The sequence below is a fragment of the Manihot esculenta genome, chromosome 9 (genome assembly GCF_001659605.2).
Source record: "Manihot esculenta cultivar AM560-2 chromosome 9, M.esculenta_v8, whole genome shotgun sequence".
In the NCBI taxonomy this organism is placed as follows: domain Eukaryota; kingdom Viridiplantae; phylum Streptophyta; class Magnoliopsida; order Malpighiales; family Euphorbiaceae; genus Manihot; species Manihot esculenta.
In genome coordinates, this window is record NC_035169.2 from 2,564,719 (window position 1) to 2,584,525 (window position 19,807).

The 19,807-nt window shown below is 26.9% G+C and overlaps 2 protein-coding genes across 6 annotated transcripts; both read left to right on the forward strand.

Annotated features, from left to right (window-relative positions):
• The first annotated feature begins 1,958 nt into the window (after nt 1-1,958).
• Nucleotides 1,959-16,084, forward strand: LOC110607235 (pentatricopeptide repeat-containing protein At1g63330). 5 transcript variants are annotated; one of them, XR_006351973.1, is made up of 4 exons: nt 1,959-4,085; nt 4,251-4,320; nt 4,421-4,423; nt 14,792-16,084. XR_006351973.1 is itself a non-coding variant. In XM_021746310.2 (2 exons), the coding sequence occupies exon 1, from the start codon at nt 2,030-2,032 to the stop codon at nt 4,037-4,039; it is 2,010 nt and encodes a 669-aa protein (XP_021602002.2). In that variant the 5' UTR covers nt 1,959-2,029; the 3' UTR covers nt 4,040-4,085; nt 4,677-5,353. The 5 variants fall into 5 exon arrangements, 1 of the variants encoding a protein (XP_021602002.2); XR_006351972.1 differs by having other exon boundaries at nt 1,959-4,320; XR_006351974.1 differs by lacking the exon at nt 4,421-4,423 and adding an exon at nt 5,083-5,085 and having other exon boundaries at nt 1,959-4,320; nt 14,792-14,802.
• Nucleotides 12,334-13,884, forward strand: LOC122724554 (putative pentatricopeptide repeat-containing protein At1g12700, mitochondrial). The gene has a single exon (XM_043959815.1). The coding sequence runs from the start codon at nt 12,334-12,336 to the stop codon at nt 13,882-13,884; it is 1,551 nt and encodes a 516-aa protein (XP_043815750.1).
• Nucleotides 16,085-19,807: the final 3,723 nt, after the last annotated feature.

Consider the following 19,807-nt stretch of genomic DNA (forward strand, 5'->3'; position numbering starts at 1 on the left):
AGTCTTTTATCTAAACATGTGATTTATGAATGGAGGGGTACTCGTGGATGGGAATATAAATGAAGGAAAATGGAAGAGAGTGGTGGACAGTGGGAAAGGAAAAGACAAAATATATAGTGACGCAAGAGAAAATCATTAATTATATAATATTGTAATATGTAGATTGAAGAGTATTTTTTTTTTTCATATATATAGTTCACGCGAATTGATTGAAAAATCGATTACGTTTACAGTAGATATATTATATATTTTATTTTGTATCGATAATTATGAAAATTTTATAATAAATATATTATTTTTAATTATTTTATATATAATATTATTTTGAAATAAATAATATATTTATTATAAAATATTTATAATTATTACTGTATAATAAATTTAAAGATGTGAACTATATATTTAATAATTAAATTATTTATTTTTAATTTTAATTTTAAAATTTTATTAAAATTATATCTAAATATAAATATTAAATTAATTTATTTAAAACTTAAACGTTTGAATTAAAATTTAAATTATATAAATATTAGATTTTTTCAATTAATTGATTAATTAAAAAAATAATTATAATAATACACATGAGATGCCAATTAAATAATCAAAATAAAATTACATTAAAATGTGAAGATAAGATCAATAAAATTAAAATTAAAAAATTTATATTTTACACACAAACGTATTTAGGCAATTAAACAATAGTTTAATGATAAATAATTAAGCACCTATTTATTATTTAAATTGTCAAAACTACATTGGCATGGATTTAATAATTATATGGTTATTTTGTTTTATTATTATTTAAAATTTAAAACTTCCTACTTAAAAGATCATCAAAACATGAATATTTTTAATATTGAATATTTGAATATTATACATAGAAATAATTTATATATTATAAATTTAAGTTAATATTATTAATAATAACATAAAAATAACAAATAAAATTTAAAATACAAAATACATTTAGTGAGTTTAATATTTCAAAATTTTATTATTTTGAAATAATTTTATATATTAATTTTTTACTGATATTAATTAAAATAAAATGTCAAAATAAAATCGTGCCAAACAGTTCTCATGAGAGTTAAGCTTTGTAAAAAAAAAAAATTTATTATACTAAATAAAGTAATTAATAATAAAAAATTATATAAAGTTACCCATTTTAAATTTCTAATTATATTAGAGTAAAATTAAACAATAAACTATTTATTTTTTTCCTCATCTATATTATATACAATTAGACTATAATAATATTTTGATAATTATTTATTAAATAAGGAATATTATTTAATAAAATAAAAAATCAATATTCTACAATTATATTTATAATATTTTATTAACAAAATTAATTAATTTTTAACTAAATTTAATTAAATATACGGTTATAATAAAACATTAGTTTTACGAAAATAAATTTAATTAAGTCTTTATTTTTATTAAGAGTCAAATAAATTTAATTTAAAATTTCTAAAATTTTAAGTTAATTAAACTATATAATTTTATTAAGAGCTAAATAGATTCTAACTTAATATTATTTTTTAACAGTAAAATATTATTTTTATAATTTAAAATATTAAAATTTTAATATTTTAATTATCTTAAAAATTTTAAAAAATATATAAATATAATAAATAATTTTTAAAACTATAAAAATAAAGTTTTATTATATAAGAATTTTTATTTATAAAATAATATTATATAATATTATATTAAATTATGACTTATTTGACTCTTATATAATAGTATAAAGATTTAATTTATTCAAAATTTTAAATTAAAATTATTTGACTCTTAAATAAAAGTGGAGACTTAATTGGATATATATTTAAAAAATTATTATTATAAAATGATAAATTTAATTTGTTATTAAATAATATTTTTATATGAAAAATTAATAAAAAAAATTACAAAATGTGGCGCATATAAACAATTCCCAATTTCCTTTTGTTATCCTTTCCGGATTCTCTATTTCCTTTCCTCATTCCCAATCTTCGATCCTTCCCTAAAAACAACTGACGAGAGATCGATGATGATGAAGATGCCTTGGAGGAGGAAGAGCAGGAGCTTCCATCTTCAGCTACAAGGGGCAATTGGTACCATTCAATCTCCATTCCTATTCTTATTTACCAATTATTGCCATTCTTCTACTTCCACACTTGAAGATGCACGCTTCTTCACAAATAACTTCAAATCTGCTTCTTTTACCCGCCTTCATGATGCCATTGCTTCCTTTAATCATGTAATTCATATGCATCCTCTGCCTTCTAGGGCTCAATTTAGTAGATTCTTATCTGCCCTTGTGAAAATGAAACAATATCACACTGTCTTTTCCATGTCCAAAACAATTGAATTGCTAGGAATCTCCCACGATGTTTATTCTCTTAGCATCTTAATTAATTGCTTCTGCCACTTACACCTTGTGGATTTTGGCTTCTCTGTTTTTGGTAAGATGCTCAAATTCGGATTGGAGCCTACCACTGTGACATTTAATACCTTAATTAATGGGCTTTGTATGGAGGGTAAAATCGATAAAGCAGTGGAATTTTTCGATGATATGGTTGCACGTGGTTATCAACCTGATGTTCGTACTTTCACTGTGATAGTAAACGGAATGTGTAAATTTGGGAATACAAATGTGGCTATTGGGCTACTAAAGGGAATGGCTGATAGAGGTTGTGAGCCAAATGTTGTGACATACAATGCAATCATTGACGCCCTTTGCAAGGATAAGCTAGTTGGTGAGGCTTTAGAGCTCTTCGCTCAAATGAGGAATAAGGGCATTTCACCTAATGTCATCACTTACACTGGTTTAATTCAAGGTGTTTGCAAATTATGCCAAAAGAACCAAGCTTTGGCCTTGATGAATGAAATGGTGGAGCAAAACATATTACCAGATGTTTATACCTTCAATGTATTGATTGACGCTCTTTGTAAGGATGGAATGGTTGCAGAGGCTCAAAATACATTCAATGTAATGATTCAAAGAGGTGTAGAGCCTGATGTGGTCACCTACAATTCCTTAATTGATGGTCTTTGCATTTCAGACCATTTCAAGGAAGCTTTGGCCTTGTTGAAAGAAATGGTGGGGAGGAACATATCCCCTAATGTTTTTACCTTCAGTATATTGATCGACACTCTTTGTAAGAAAGGACTTGTTTCAAATGCACAAAATATATTCAAAATAATGATTCAAAGAGGTGTGGAACCTGATGTTGTCACTTATAATTCATTGATGGATGGATATTGTCTGTGCAAGCAAATTGATAAGGCTAGAAAGCTATTTGATCTGATGGTGACCAATGAAATAGCTAGCATTTTTAGCTACAACATTTTGATCAATGGATATTGTAAGTGCAAAATGATAGGTGATGCAAAGGAGATTTTTGATGAAATGTTTCATAAAGGTTTAGTTCCTAATGCTGTTACTTATCATACTCTTATAAAGGCTATGTTTCAAGCAGGGAGGCCCCAAACTGCAAAAGAGCTCTTTGAGGATATGTGCTCTCATGGTCAACAGCCAAATATAGTAACCTTCTCAATTATGATTGATGGCTTGTGTAGACAGGGGAACCTCGATGAGGCACTCACCCTATTGAAAGCAATGGAGAAAAGTCAGTTGAAGCCTAATTTTGTGATCTATAGCAGTCTGATCAATGGTATGTGCAAAGTTGGGAAGATTAATGATGCCAAGGAACTTTTTTCTAGTCTTTTTGAAATTGGTTTACAACCTGATGTTCTTGTATATAATGCAATTATGAAAGGACTTTGCCAACAAGGATTAATGGATGAAGCGTATAAGGTATTTAAAGACATGGAAAAGGTAGGATGTTTACCAAATAATTGTTGTTATAATATCATCATTAAAGGGTTTCTGAGGCATGAGGATTTACCAAAAGCATCAGAACTAATCAACGAAATGGTTGATAAGGGGTTCTCTGCTGATGATGCTACCACAGAATTGGTAGTACACTTATCGCGGAATAATAATCTCATTCTGAGGCTTTTAAAGGTGTGCAATGAGGGATCAACAAACTAAAGTTGTTATATCTTGACCATTCAAGTGTATCTTGGAGCGCAACTTGGTAATTACCTTTTTCAAATATAATAGATATGTAATTTAACTTTCTTCAAATATCATTTTTAATTTCAATCAGCTGTGTTTCTCTTCAACAAAACGAAAATTTCTAACACTGCAAATTACCTGTGGTGGAAACCATGATATGTGTGTGCCTTTCGCTTGAATTCAGACATGGACTAGATCTCTTTGATATAAGATTGTTGATGAATGGAGGTCATGGATTTCTAATCATCAAGTTGGTAAACCCACCATCTCCATTACAATTTTTTTTTTTTTGCCTGCTACTACAGCCTTAACTTGAGAGCTCAGTCCTAAAATTGAGTTGAGAACTAAAACTAGTTGGTTCCATACTACAATGCCTAAAAATCTTTATCTATTTTTATTTTTGTGCTCAATGACCTTTCAAAATGTTATCATTTATCTTGTAAGTACTTGCAAGGATATGACTACAACTTCACCTTTCTAACCATAAAGGTATAAGCAATTCATTTTTGCTTAGTTATTATAATTTTTAATAATAATGAAAGTAATGATTATAAACCGGTGTGCTTTAATTGAGAATTGATTTAACAATTATACTACACTATAAATGCAGGGCGCAGGATATAAAGTCGACCATTTCAGAGCTGCTATGGAGCCAATCGATTCGACAAGCGAGGAATTCATGGCCAAGACGCCCATTCTTGACCCGAAGACACAAAATCACAGTTGCTCCTCACCTAAGATTTGCATTGGTTGCAACCTCCACCCCTGTTCCAGATTTTTCATAGATCAATTTTGGTTTATTGGGGTTTGATCCTTGATGAAATTTCTATTCCTCTAGGTTGTTTAGATGTATATAATCTTGTATTAAGTACTTCCATTGATTGATTCAGTTGAGATGCTTGTGTTTGGATGTTACATAGTTTGAACCAATCCTTATGACCTCCTCAATTTTGCTTGTAAGAGCTGCTAGGAGTTTTATTTCCTTGAAAATTGATTAATTCCTCAAGACCTCTAAGCTGGTATACAAATGGGAAGTTGGCGACACTCTCTAGAAGCTCCGGGATCGCAAGCTTTATTATCCTTCTTTCAAGGTTCATCCCTTCAGAATCTCACGGAAATTACTTAGCATTTTGTCTTTTCAAATTAGTTGTTTCTTTTTAATTTACTAAAAATTGTTTCTTCTCTGCAATCTGCATTTTATATGTGTTTTTAGCTATTTATTAAGAACTGGATATATGTAGAAGTTTAATCAAGTTTCAGTAATTCAGTTTTGACTGCTTCTGGTAATAGCTTCCATTAATAGCATTAGTTTGTTAGATTTCTGTTATGAGTTTGTTAGTCGTGCAGTTAGTTAACTTTTAGTAGGAAGCTAAATTAATTTTTCCACCAATGTTAGATGATGAGCTAGCAACTCAATTCTTTACTTGTATAAATACCTCACTTATAAATCTTCTCATTAATGAATTGAATATATAATTTTTCTCCTAATATGGTATCAAATCAACCAAGGCTCTGATTCAGAACTTTCTTTATTGACAGTTATTTTTCTTCTTTTTTTCTTCCTAAATTTCTCTACAATTTTCTTGATCTTCTTCATTTTTCTTCATTTTTCATACTGATCCTACGAAGATCGAATCAAGTTTAAACTCTATAATAATCGACTCATTAAGGCTCGTGAGCAAAACTCGTTTTCCAGTTCATGAGAAGGTTCGCAAACAGGCTCGTGAACAATCTCGTTAAACAGGCTGAGATTAATATCATAAAAAAATAAATTCAAACCCTGCATATACTTTTATGAGCCAAATCTAAATTTTTTAAAATTCAGCTCAATATAATTTAATTACACTCTTAAAACTTGCATATATTTGAATTATTAAGAGCTCATTTTTATAAATTTATGAGTTAATTTGTATATATACTTATTTAGCTAAAATTATTTAGTTTTAAACTAAAACTCATTATATATAAATAAATTGAGTTATTCGTGAACTATTAAAAACTAAGCTCGATAAAAGCTCCACTCGTCTAAGTTCATTTGCTAAACGAGTTAAGTTTCAACTTATTAATATTCGGCTCAAGTTCGAAATGAGTAAAACTCAAGTCAGCGCTGCTCAGTTCATTTACACCCTAAGTAAATTTTAAAAAGTGTTTAAAATACTAACGAATTCTAAATCCGTTGATAATTTACCCCAAAAAATTACTAATGGATTTAGAAATCCATTTCTAAACTTTATCATCAAATTAATAAGTAAAAAAGAAATGTTGAATTTATTAACGGAAGCTATCCGCTAGTAAATTTGTTGGTAAATTTAAAATAAAATCCTACATAAAATTTTCTGTGTTCTTTTTTTACAACTCATATTTTTCAGTTACAACGGATTTTCTAACAAATTTTAAATTTATTGGTAACTTTTTGAGAGAAAAAAGATTGCTTTTTTTTTTTCAAAATTTAATAACAAATTACAAATTCATTAGTATTTCGCATGTGTAAATGTTACACTAGCTCCTCTACTTTTATCATTCATTCATCTTATCATTTTTCTTTCTTCTATTTTCTTTTCCCTTCTGTCATTTTCTCTATTTTTCTATTACTTTCTTTCATTTTACTTTTTTTAACTCATAATTTTTTTTAATTTTTTTCTATTATTTTCCTTTAATCTCTTATCCTATTTTCTCTCATTCTCCTCCATAATTTTTTTTACTTTTTTCTATTATTTTCCTTTAATCTCTTATCCTATTTTCTCTCATTCTCTTCCCTCGTCTATTATTTTCTTCATTCTTCATAATTTCCTTTTATTTTCTCCATTTTTTTCATCTTTTTCTTTTTTTTTTTCCCATTTCCTTCATTTTCTCTATAATTTTCATTTATATTAGTTTTTCTAATATTTTTTTCTTCTATCATTTTCTTTCTATTTATATTTTTTCTATTATTTTCTCTTTATTTATTTTCTCCTCTAATCATTTGTTCACTTTTATTCGTTTCTCTAATCATCTTTTTACTCTCATTCTTTCTTCTTTTTATCATTTTTATTTTTCTATTATATTTTCTTTATTTTTCTCTTTTTTCTTTCTTTTTTCTTATTTTCTCCCATTTTATACCATTTACTTTTTCTCTTATTTTTACTTTCTATATATTTCTAATAAATATTGAACATAAATTAAAAATTTAGTAACAATAGTAATATAATTTTAAGTCTTATTAAATTAATAAAAAATTATTTGAACTCTTAATAGATTTACTAACGGATTGGAATCCGTTTGACGGGTGTCGATGATAAAGGACTATTTAGAATCCATTAGGAGTTTTGACCAATATCATTTAGCTAATACAATATAAAAGAAAAATAAGTTAGTAGCCGAAAAATCTTATTGAAATTCTTTAAAAATTGAAAAGTGAGTCTCCTAATAGAAAAAAAAATCCTAATATATAAAATTATAAAAATATCTAAAAAATAATTAAAATACAAAATTGATCCCTAAACAATGGAATTTCCATCTAGTCTCCATGCTTGCCACTATCACAATTTATTTTGTATTGAAAAACCAGAAATTTATTTTATTATAGTATTGTAGACACTATATATTTTTATCTAAAAGTAGTAAAAAATTATTCTTGAAAAAAGTTAAAAAAAAATAAAGATTTCTGTTAATTATGTAGTTTGAAATTTGAGGTTTATTTTCTTTATATGCGGAATTTATTTCTGTCAGCTTCATTTTTATGAAGTGAGGTTGCAACAATAGTGAGTACTCTCGCTTTGTGGAGTTGCAGAAAGGAGCAGCAACTGCCTTCAAATTGCACCATCCGATCATTGCAACAAAAAGAGAACCTCAACTCCATAGATAGCACTCTAAAAAATATCAAATCAAGAAAACTTTCTTTAAAGAAGAACATAAAGAAAAGAAAAGTTATAAAGGCACTGAAATAGGTCCCCTGATTTGCATGTGTTAAGGCTGTATTTTTTTTTTATTTAACTTGAATTTGAGGATATCTGTTTTGTTGAGAAGTGATATGAAGTGTAGGTTTTGTGAAGGATAATTTAAATTAGTATAACAACTAATATTCTGATACCATGTAAGTTTTGAATAAATGATGATGTATTCAATGGTGGCATAAAGGCAATATATATACAAACTATTCGTGAATTTATCGAGTTTTACATTTATAAAAATTCAACTGGGCTCAACTCGATTTATAAATAAGTCAAGATTGAGCTTAATTTCTAGACTCGTTTAGTAAACGAGTCCAACTTGAATTCAATAGTATTCAGCTCATTAAGCTTAGTGAGTTCGGCTTATTTCAGAGTTTATGAGCAGGCTCGCGAATAGACTCGTGAACTGCCTCGTTAAGTAGACTGAGATTAATATCATAAAAGAATAAACTCAAATTTTGTATATGCTTTTATGAGCCAACCTAAGTTTTCTAAAGTTCAGTTCAGTTCTGTATAGTTTAATTACAATATTAAAACTTGCAGATATTCAGATCGTTAAGATTTAAGAGTTCATTTTTTACAAGTTTGTGAGTTAATTTTTATATTATAGAGATCAACTGATGTGTTTTTTTTATATCATAGAGACTAAATAGTAAATTCTCTTTACAAAAAAGTCTAAAATACCTTCTATACGGAAGGATTTATTAGTAACTATTTTTATAAATTGAAACTAATTAATGAGTTTTTAGTATTGTAGGGACTAAATAATAAAATATTTAATAACTAAAACTAATAAAAGGACTAATTAATATATCTTTTAAAATCTAAATGGCGATTTTTTAAAATCGAGAAATCAATGAGTTTTCTATATCATAAGAATTAAATAGTAAATTTTTTTTATAAAAAAATAAAAATATATTTTATAATTTAATTAAATAAATATTTATTTAAAAATATAAATTTAACAGATAAGATAAAATTTTTAACGATAATTTAATAAAAATTATAAAAAAAAAATCGTTTGATAGAATATGTAATAAGAAACCCAATATTCATAGTTTTCAGTTTATGGTTTTTTGATTTCAAAAACTTTTTTCTAATAAGTAGTAAAAGTAAAAACGCAATAACACATATATATATATATAACGGCTAATTTTAATAATGTAAGTCATTAAAGTGGAAATACATTTTTTTTTTAAATCTCATCTCAAAAAGAGAAAAAATGAGATATCACCTAAAATTATTATAAATTAACAAATAATATAATTTATAATGAGTATAAATTAAAATTTTCATTTTTATCAAAAATATTACTTATTTAATTATTGTTAATATTTAATTATTTTTAATTATTTTCATATTTTAAATTTATTATATAAGAAAATAACAATTCTTTATTTAAATTATAATGGTAATTTTTATTATTGTTATTAAAAAATTTTACTATCATATTAATTATAAAAAATCGTTATTATTATCATTTTAACGATTGATTATAGTGTCGTCGTAATTAATATTAATAACTAATATACAATATTTCCATTAAAAATTTTTAATAATAGAATCTCTAACAATGACTTAACAACCAAATAAAATGATCATTAATGATTTTCAATGATCAATCTTGAATATTTAATGATAAATTTTTCTCTCGTCAATGAATATTTTTCTTGTAGTATTTGTCCATATTTTTAAACATTCAAGACAATTCTAAAATTTAGTCAATAGAAAATCTTTTTCCATTTAAAATAAAAATTAAGTTATTTTAAGGAAAATGAATTTTTTTTAGAAAAAAGAAGTCATTGTCTGCATTTTTGGCATCTTATTAAGACCGGTATATAAATTAGTTTATAAATTTTATTTTTAAATTAAAATTAAATAAGAGAAAATAAGTTATTTTATTAAAAAATATTTTTTAATATTATTCAAATAGTAATTTTTTTCATAAATAAGTGGAGTCAAAATTATAAATAAAATATATGAAAACACTTTAACTTAAGAAAACTTTTTATATACATTATATTTAATGTCATGTCAGTTAATATTTTTTTAATGGCATATAAGTTCTTTTTTTTTTTAAACTGAAAATTGAATATTGGGAGAGTAAAACCTGAGATCTCTCAAATTTATTTAAATGCACTTACCACCGCATTAAATCCATGAGTTTATTTAATAAGTTTTTCTAATTTAAAAAAAAATCTTTAATTTAACATGTTTCAACTTTTATGTAAACAATATGAATAAAGATTGATTTTATACTTAGTAAAATATGAATTCAGATAAATCCATGTATAGATTTGTCCTAAAATATATGAAAAATGTAGTGTAATTAATATTAATAATAATTTTTAATGATGTATACTGATCTTCTCAAGCTTAGTAGATATAATATCGAGTATGAATTTGCAAAATAAATAAACACTGAATGATTGATTGTGGGCCATCTTTCTGATACTTAAAGTTAGTAAGTGATCTATCATAAATCTAAAAATAAAGGCATAGAGAATAGTTTGATTAAAAGATGATTTAACATACTTGAGGTGTCTTTTTTAATGTCTAAAACTGGTTGACTCTTAGTAAGACTAGAATTCCTTTTTGAAATCTATCTTGGTTCTAGATTGTAGAATTTTACTCCGAGAATATTTTTATTTGTATGTGATTTGAAGTCCTAATTGTCATACGATTTTTACGTAATTTGAACTAACATCGTCTATTTGAATTTTGGCATAGTAGGCCAAAGCCTTCCGCTCAATAGTCATTACTTTTGAGTTTCAGTCCTGAGGCCATGAGACCTCTTGGTGATATTAATTTCAAAGCTGAAATCTTGAGGTCTCAACACTCATTTAACACTTTGAATGTCGAGACTCAGATTTTCAATCTTTTGGCTCTAAAATTAAACACCTTTAGATATCCGGATCTTATTTCTTAGTAGGATACATCGCTCAGAATCATATAGGTTATGATATATTTACTGTGTTGTGTCTCTTATAACATATTTTTAAACTAACAAAAATCATTAATTATATAATATTATAAAATGAGGATCGGAGAGCAATTTAATTTTCTTTATATATATATATACTTTAGTTTATTTTATGCATGTCTATAAAAGATAATCTTAGAATTTAAGATATAAAAATGATAATTTAAATATAAATAATTAAGAAGCAATTATTATTTAAATTGCCAAAACTATATTTAATAATTATAAGTTTATTGCATTTTATTGCTATTTAAAAATATTTAATTAATTAACTATATTAGTTTTCAATTTAAATTGAAATTAAATTTCATTATAACCTAATACAAAAAACTAACTAAAATTCAAAACTTTCTACTTAAAAAATTATTAAAAGTAATAATTTTATAATGATAGATATCTGAGTTTATTGCTAAATTCTACAATAAATAATTCATGCTAATAATTTTATATTTTTATGATTAGTTTCACACATTATTTTAATTTTTTAATTTAAGATTTATAATGAGATCATATAAATAAAATATTTATAATTTTAATGAATTTTAATGTTTTAATTTAATTTTTAAATTTTTATGATAATTTTTACATAAATATATTTATATTTTAAAAATAATTTCTTATAATTTATAATACAATACACTCACACATTTAATCTAATAGTAAGTGTATCTAAATAAATATGATAAGTATCACTCCCTTAATTTTCAATTTTTAATTTAAAAAAATACAATATACTCTATATTAAATCTATAGAAAATTTTTTTATATATTATAATTTTACATTAATATTAATAACAAATAAAATTGAAAATGTGAAATATATGTAGTGAGTTTGAGCATTTCAAAATTTTATTATTTTGAAATAATTTTATATATTAATTTTTTTATTACATTAATTAAAATCATAATATTATCTAAATAGATGTCAAAATAAAAATGCGCTAAACAATTCCTAAAAAAGTAAAGCTTGGTAAAAAAAATTAATTTTATTATATTAAAATAAAATAATTAATAATAAAAAATTATATAAGCTAAAAATTAATTATATTTTTCATGAAATTTTATTAATATTAAAAATAAAATTAACAATTCATATAACCGCCTTTAATTAGGTATCTAAAAATAGCACGTAGGTTAAAAAAAATATTATTACAAAATGATAAATTTAATTTGCTATTAAATAATATTTTTATATGAAAATTTAATAAAAAATTACAAAATGTGGTGCATATAAACAACAGAGTAATGCATTTCCTTTACCAGCGGCAGAGAGCCTTCCTTTTCCGATTCTCTATTTCCTTTCCTCATTCCCAATCTCCAATCCATCCCTAAAACCAACCGACGAGAGATCGATGATGATGAAGATGCCTTGGAGGAGGAAAAGCAGGAGCTTCCATCTTCAGCTACAAGGGCCAATTGGTACCATTCAATCTCCATTCCTGTTCTTATTTACCAATTATTGCCATTCTTCTACTTCCACACTTGAAGATGCACGCTTCTTGACAAATAACTTTAAATCTGCTTACTTTACGCACCTTGATGATGCCATTGCTTCCTTCAATCATGTAATTCATAAGCATCCTCTGCCTTCTAGGGTTCCATTTAATAGATTCTTATCTGCCCTTGTGAAAATGAAACAATATCACACTGTCCTTTCCATGTCCAAAACAATTGAATTGCTAGGAATCTCTCACGATGTTTATTCTCTTAGCATATTAATTAATTGCTTCTGCCATTTACACCTTGTGGATTTTGGCTTCTCTGTTTTTGGTAAGATGCTCAAATTCGGATTGGAGCCTACCACTGTGACATTTACTACCTTAATTAATGGGCTTTGTATGGAGAGTAAAATCCATAAAGCAGTGGAATTTTTAGATGATATGGTTGCACGTGGTTATCAACCTGATGTTCGTACTTTCACTGTGATAGTAAACGGAATGTGTAAATTTGGGAAAACAAATGTGGCTATTGGGCTACTAAAGGGAATGGCTGATAGAGGTTGTGAGCCAAATGTTGTGACATACAGTGCAATCATTGACGCCCTTTGCAAAGATGAGCTAGTTGGTGAGGCTTTAGAGCTCTTCTCTCAAATGAGGAATAAGGGCATTTCAGCTGATGTCATCACTTACACTAGTTTAATTCATGGTGTTTGCAAATTAGGCCAAAAGAACCAAGCTTTGGCCTTGATGAATGAAATGGTGGAGCAGAACATATTACCAAATGTTTATACCTTCAATGTATTGATTGATGCTCTTTGTAAGGATGGAATGGTTTCAAAGGCTCAAAATACATTCAATGTAATGATTCAAAGAGGTGTAGAGCCTGATGTGGTCACCTACAATTCCTTAATTGATGGTCTTTGCATTTCAAACCAATTCAAGGAAGCTTTGGCCTTGTTGAAAGAAATGGTGGGGAGCAACATATCCCCTGATGTTTTTACCTTCAATATATTGATCGACACTCTTTGTAAGAAAGGACTGGTTTCAAATGCACAGAATATAATCAAAATAATGATTCAAAGAGGTGTGGAACCTGATGTTGTCACTTATAATTCATTGATGGATGGATATTGTCTATGCAAGCAAATTGATAAGGCTAGAAAGGTATTTGATCTGATGGTGACCAATGAAATAGTTGACATTTTAGGCTACAGCATTTTGATCAATGGATATTGTAAGTGCAAAATAATAGATGATGCAGAGGAACTTTTTGATGAAATGTCTCATAAAGGTTTAGTTCCTAATGTTGCTACTTATCATACTCTTATAAAGGGTATGTTCCAAGCAGGGAGGCCCCAAAATGCAAAAGAGCTTTTTAAGGATATGTGCTCTCATGGTCAACAGCCAGATATAGTAACCTTCTCAACTATGATTGATGGCTTGTGTAGACAAGGGAATCTCGATTAAGCACTCACACTATTGAAAGCAATGGAGAAAAGTCAGTTGAAGCCTAATTTCATGATCTATAGCAGTCTGATCAATGGTATGTGCAAAGTTGGGAAGATTAATGATGCCAAGGAACTGTTTTGTAGTCTTTTTGAAATTGGTTTACAACCTGATGTTTGTGTATATAATGCAATTATGAAAGGACTCTGCCAACAAGGATTAATGGATGAAGCGTATAAGTTATTTAAAGACATGGAAAAGGTAGGATGTTTACCAAATAATTGTTGTTATAATATCATCATTCAAGGGTTTCTCAAGCATGAGGATTTACCAAAAGCATCAGAACTAATGAACAAAATGGTTGATAAGGGGTTCTCTCAGAATTGGTAGTACATTTATCACGGAATAATAATCTCATTCTGAGGCTTTTAAAGGCGCGCAATGAGGGATCAGCAAACTAAAGTTGTTATATCTTGACCATTCAAGTGTATCTTGGAGCGCAACTTGGTAATTACCTTTTTCAAATATAATAGATATGTAATTTAACTAACTTCTTCAAATATCATTTTTAATTTCAATCAGCTGTGATTGTCTTCCACAAAACGAAAATTTCTAACACTGCAAATTACCTCTGGTGGAAACCATGATATGTGTGTGCCTTTCGCTTGAATTCAGACATGGACTAGATCTCTTTGATATAAGATTGTTGATGAATGGAGTTCATGGATTTCTAATCATCAAGTTGCTGGTAAACCTGCCATCTCCATTACAATTTTTTTTTTGGCTGCTACTACAGCCTTTACTCAAGAGCTCAGTCCTGAGTTCAGAACTAAAACTAATTGGTTCCATACTACAATGCCTAAGAATCTTTATCTATTTTTATTTTTGTGCCCAATGACCTTTCAAAATGCTATCATTTCTCTTGTAGGTACTTGCAAGGATATGACTACAACTTCACCCTTCTAACCATAAAGGTATAAGCAATTCACCACTGTGCTTTAATTGAGAATTGATTTAACAATTATACTACACTATAAATGCAGAGTGTAGGATATACAGTCCCAGAATAGAAGAGAATCACTTGACTTCTACAGCTGTTGGTTGGATGAAATGTCACTAAAATTATAGACAACAGAAAATGTTATGGGAATTGAGTTATTTTAGTGTTAATGGATATATTTTAGTGTTGGACCATCATTTGAGTTATCTATATGGTGCATTTTGCGATACATTTGTGTGGTGTTATGAATGTGAAACACATTGTTTCTTACTGTTTGAGATGTTAGTTAAGTTAGGCAAGAAAAGTTATTTTGGTTGTTTCTTTTCTCCTTTCAGCAGTATATAATGAGACATTTTATGTTTTTACCACTTTCTTAACCTTGTAATATACTTTTTCTTTTTGCTTGATGCATCTTTCTTGAAGTTTTTGTGATTCTGCATCCATGGGAAATGATTCGTTAGAGAAGATGGGTTTGACAGTGTACATATTGAGAGGTAGGAAACCGATTGCAAAATGATTCAGAACCCAAGAATCTATATCAGTTGTTGTTTACTTTACAAAATTGAAAAAACATTAGATCTTTCTTGTGGTGCAGTATTGTCAATACAAAGAAATTTCATTTGATTAAATGGAATACTGTTGTTGCATTTCTTCCCTTCGGAAAGACATTCGAAATGCGGCTATTAAATTTAGATCTTTCTTCTCTCCTTTTAATCATATCAGATTTGCTGTGGGAAATGAGATGAAAATAAAATCTTGGAATGATAGACGATCGGTTGGTAATGTTGCTCTCAAATTCTCCTTTAGCAGGCAGACTATTAAAATTTAACAGCTAACCTAGATGTGTTGATGTTAAATATTTTTTAAAAAGGTAGTTTTAGAAAAAAATAAAATCAATTTTGTAAACATTTCCATATAAATTTAATTAAAAAATAAATATTTACTTTTTTTTTTAACTGTCATGCGCCGTTATTATTTATAAGTACTAATAATTACATTGTAAAATTTATATGGTGCATTTTGCGATACATTTGTGTGGTGTTATGAATGTGAAATGCATTGTTTCTTACTGTTTGAGATGTTAGGTAAGTTAGGCAAGAAAAGTTGTTTTGGTTGTTTCTTTTCTCCTTTCAGCAGTATATAATGAGACATCTTATGTTTTTACCACTTTCTAAACCTTGTAATATACTCAATAAAATTTTCTTTGGGCTCTTGTTTGTACATGGTATTTTTCTTTTTGCAAGATGCATCATTCTTGAAGTTTTTGTGACTGCATCCATGAGAGGTACATAATTCTGTGTTCAGCCTCCTCATTCTTAAAAGAAAAGTTAGGAAGTTGGAAAGTTGGGTGTGGAGGAAAGAGTTTCATATAGATTTTGTGACTTTTGGAAAGCTTTTGAGCATGTTAGAGATACTTGCTGATTGGTTTAGATCTTTCTTGTGGTCCAGTAGTGTCAATACAAAGAAACTTCATCTGGTTAAATGGAATACTCTTTTGTTGCCTAAAAAGAATGGAGGCTTAGGCGTCAAAGATATCTCTCTTCAAATTCAAGCTCTTTGGAGATTTGAAAATCATAGGCATTTCTTCCCTTCAGAAAGACATTCGAATTGCGGGTATGCTACTTTCGATGAACTCTTCTCTCCTTTTAATCATATCAGAATTGCTAATGATATATTTTCTTAATTTTATTTATTATAATTGTTTTAGATAACTTTGATTAAATATATTCATATAATAATGTGATATTAAGATAATAGGAGCCCAAATTGAATATTAAATAACAGATATTAGCAAATAAAAAGTTGAATATTCAATTATAATGAAAAATCAACTAAAATGATATATTTTCTTAATTTTATTTATCATAATTTTTTTAGATAACTTTGATTAAATATATTCATATAATAATGCGATATTAAGATAATAGGAGCCCAAATTTAATTGCCTATTTGCAATAATAATAATAATAATAATAATAATAATAATAATAATAATATATTATATAAAAAATTAATAAAGAGGTAAAACAAAAATAACAGTAAAATATTATTTAATTTGTGAAAGTGTTAAATTTGGTTGTAGAGAAATAGAGTGGTTTACTGGAGTTTTGGAAACAAAGGAGCATTTTATATTTTTTGGAAGGCAAACTCAAAGCAACTATGAATTCTACTAGAGGTTCTTATGCTTCACTTCTGATTAGATTGATAGGAAAATGAGAGATAGCTTGATTTCAGGAAGTAGTTTGCTCGGAAATTTCGAAAACAACCGGTTATAAGATTTTGCAATCGCTTTTATCAAAATGTTAGTTTTAGAGCTATTCATACAAAACCAAATATAAAAGGAAGTTTCTTGTTAGTAATTAGATATATTTCTCTATGATACAAAATCTCAGCATCATTCAATACATCATTAAGGAATATACTACTTTAATGGTTCAAGCAAGATAGTTGGCAACATGAGAACTAAACCAAATTTCTGATATTTTAATGTTTAGAACCATATTTGGAATTGAATTTCAGTATAGTTCTCCATTTTAGTACAACCTCAATTTGATTTCAGTTTTTTTTTTCTTACTTTAATTTTAATTTCATTTCAGTTTAAATTTTAATTGTTCACTCTTTCATCATCGACTATGAAAATTTATTAAAATGCAAATAAAATTTATAAACAGGTACAAATTCATTTATAAATGTTATAACTTCACAAAATCTACATCGAGTTTTTAATGGTTTAATAAATAGATTGAATGGTCCATGCCGTTAATATGTTAATTGAATATTTAGCGGTATAAATTACCTGAAAGTTAATATAATGAAAAACCTAATACCCAAAATACTTATGGCACTTGGAGTGAGAAGTAAGAGCATTTCCCTCTATTTAACTTTGTCCATGTAAAACACATCATTATCTGTCCAAAGAGAGTGGGACAGGGCAATGAGAGAAAACATCCATTTCTTTGAAAGTTTTAAATTTGGTTGCACAAAAATAGAATGGAGCTTTTGGAACTAGAGGAACACTTGTATTTTGGAGGGCAAACTCAAAGCAGCAATACGGTGATTCATCTAACTTTGAGGAGATATCTCAACGTCAATTAGACTATATAAGAGTCCTATCAGAGGTTTTTATGTTCTACTTAGATTGTAAAGAAGGAGAGACAGTTTGGCTTCAAGAAGTGGTTTGTTTAGAGATCCGTAGGTAACTAGTTATAGGGTTTTGCTATTGCTTTTCTCGTACAAAATTAAATATAAAAGAAAGCTTCTCGTTAATAATCACAAATGCTTTCTCTATGCTATAAAATCCCAGTATCATATAATACATCGTCAAGAAACATGCTACTTTAACGATTCAAGGGGAGTAGAGTGTGAAATGCTAAAAGAAAAAAGCTATGGTGAAGGAAGTACATGCCCATAAAGATATAAACTTCTCCATATTCAGTTTAGTACTCTAGTTATAAATGTGACAAATTGAAAAGATTTGATTTTATTATTCAAAATTTAAAATTTAAAATTTAAATATAGATTAATGTAAATATTTGGATTATTTATCATTCTGTGAACCATTCGGCTTCCATTTAATTTTACAAACAGATACTATGTTTGTTTACAAATCTGAACATATCCATTTAATTTTACTAGTGGATTGCTTATCCTTTTGCGAATTAGTTTGTATTCATTTAATTTTACAAATTATACATTCGTTTGCAATCATTTTATGTCTATTTAATTTTATAAATAGATTCTACATTCATTTATATCCATTTAATTTTATGAACAGATTATATAGTCATTTGTAAATTAGTTTGTATTTATTTAATTTTACAAACAGATTATGTGTCCGTTTGCAAATCATTGTATTCATTTAATTTTATGAACGAATTACATGTTTATTTGTGAATCAGTTTGTATCGATTTAATTTTACAAATATATTATATATCCATTTGAAAACAATTTGTTTCCTTTAATTTTATAAACGGATCAAACATTCTTTTATAAAGCAATTTGTATCCATTTAATTTTACAAATGGATTATACGTCCCTTAACAAATATATTAGTGTCTATTTAATTTACAAACAAATTATATATCTGTTTGCAAATTAATTTGTATTTATTTAATTTTAAAACGGAGTATACATGTATTTACAAATTTGTTTGTGTCGATTTATAAAATTCTTACAAATAAATTATACATCTGTTTGTAAATCAATTTGTGATAAGTTGTAAAACTCACCATTTTTTTCATATTAAATTCCATAATTTTACTATGATTATGATATGAACAATTTATTTTTATTTGGAATTTGATTTTGGATAGGTTTTGAGATAAAAATGAGAAAAAGTATTAAGAGAGGCTGTTTTAGATTTTTTTTTTCTGACCGGAAATTACAGCCTTACTTAAGGTTGTAGTCTAAGTGTACGGACAGACTCTGAATTACTATTTTACCAACCGTACAAAATTCAAAACGATTTCAGATATATGCAAACATTAGAATTAAAATAAGAGTTATCATAGAAGTAGTAGATTTATTTTACCTTTTCTTCTAAATTATGAATAATTATATTTTTATGTATAAAAAGTCTATATAAAGGTTGCCCTAGAAGTAGAATTTACCATCTCTTCTCATCATCTCCTCTCTTTTCGATCCCTTGGTTGAATTCTTCCTCTTCTCTTTTTATTTTTCTGCAATTTTATTATGACTTTTAGAAGCTAAACTCTTTTATTCAGTTAAAAGTTAATCAAATTGAAGTTCATTTAAAATTGTGAGATTATGTTCTCAATTTCTGTTTATCTTATTTTTATTTTCAATTAATTTCTATTTTTGAGAAACACCACATCCATTGTTGTCCTTTTAGGAATTCAAGAGGGCTATTGAATCTCTTAGGAAAACATATTACTAATTCAAGTAAATATGTAATTGGTTAATTGGGTTAATACAATTAACAA

What these genes read in the sequence shown, in the direction of transcription:
- LOC110607235 (XM_021746310.2), top strand. Translation starts at nt 2,030, where the DNA reads ATGATGATGAAGATGCCTTGGAGGAGGAAGAGCAGGAGCTTCCATCTT.
- LOC122724554 (XM_043959815.1), top strand. Translation starts at nt 12,334, where the DNA reads ATGATGAAGATGCCTTGGAGGAGGAAAAGCAGGAGCTTCCATCTTCAG.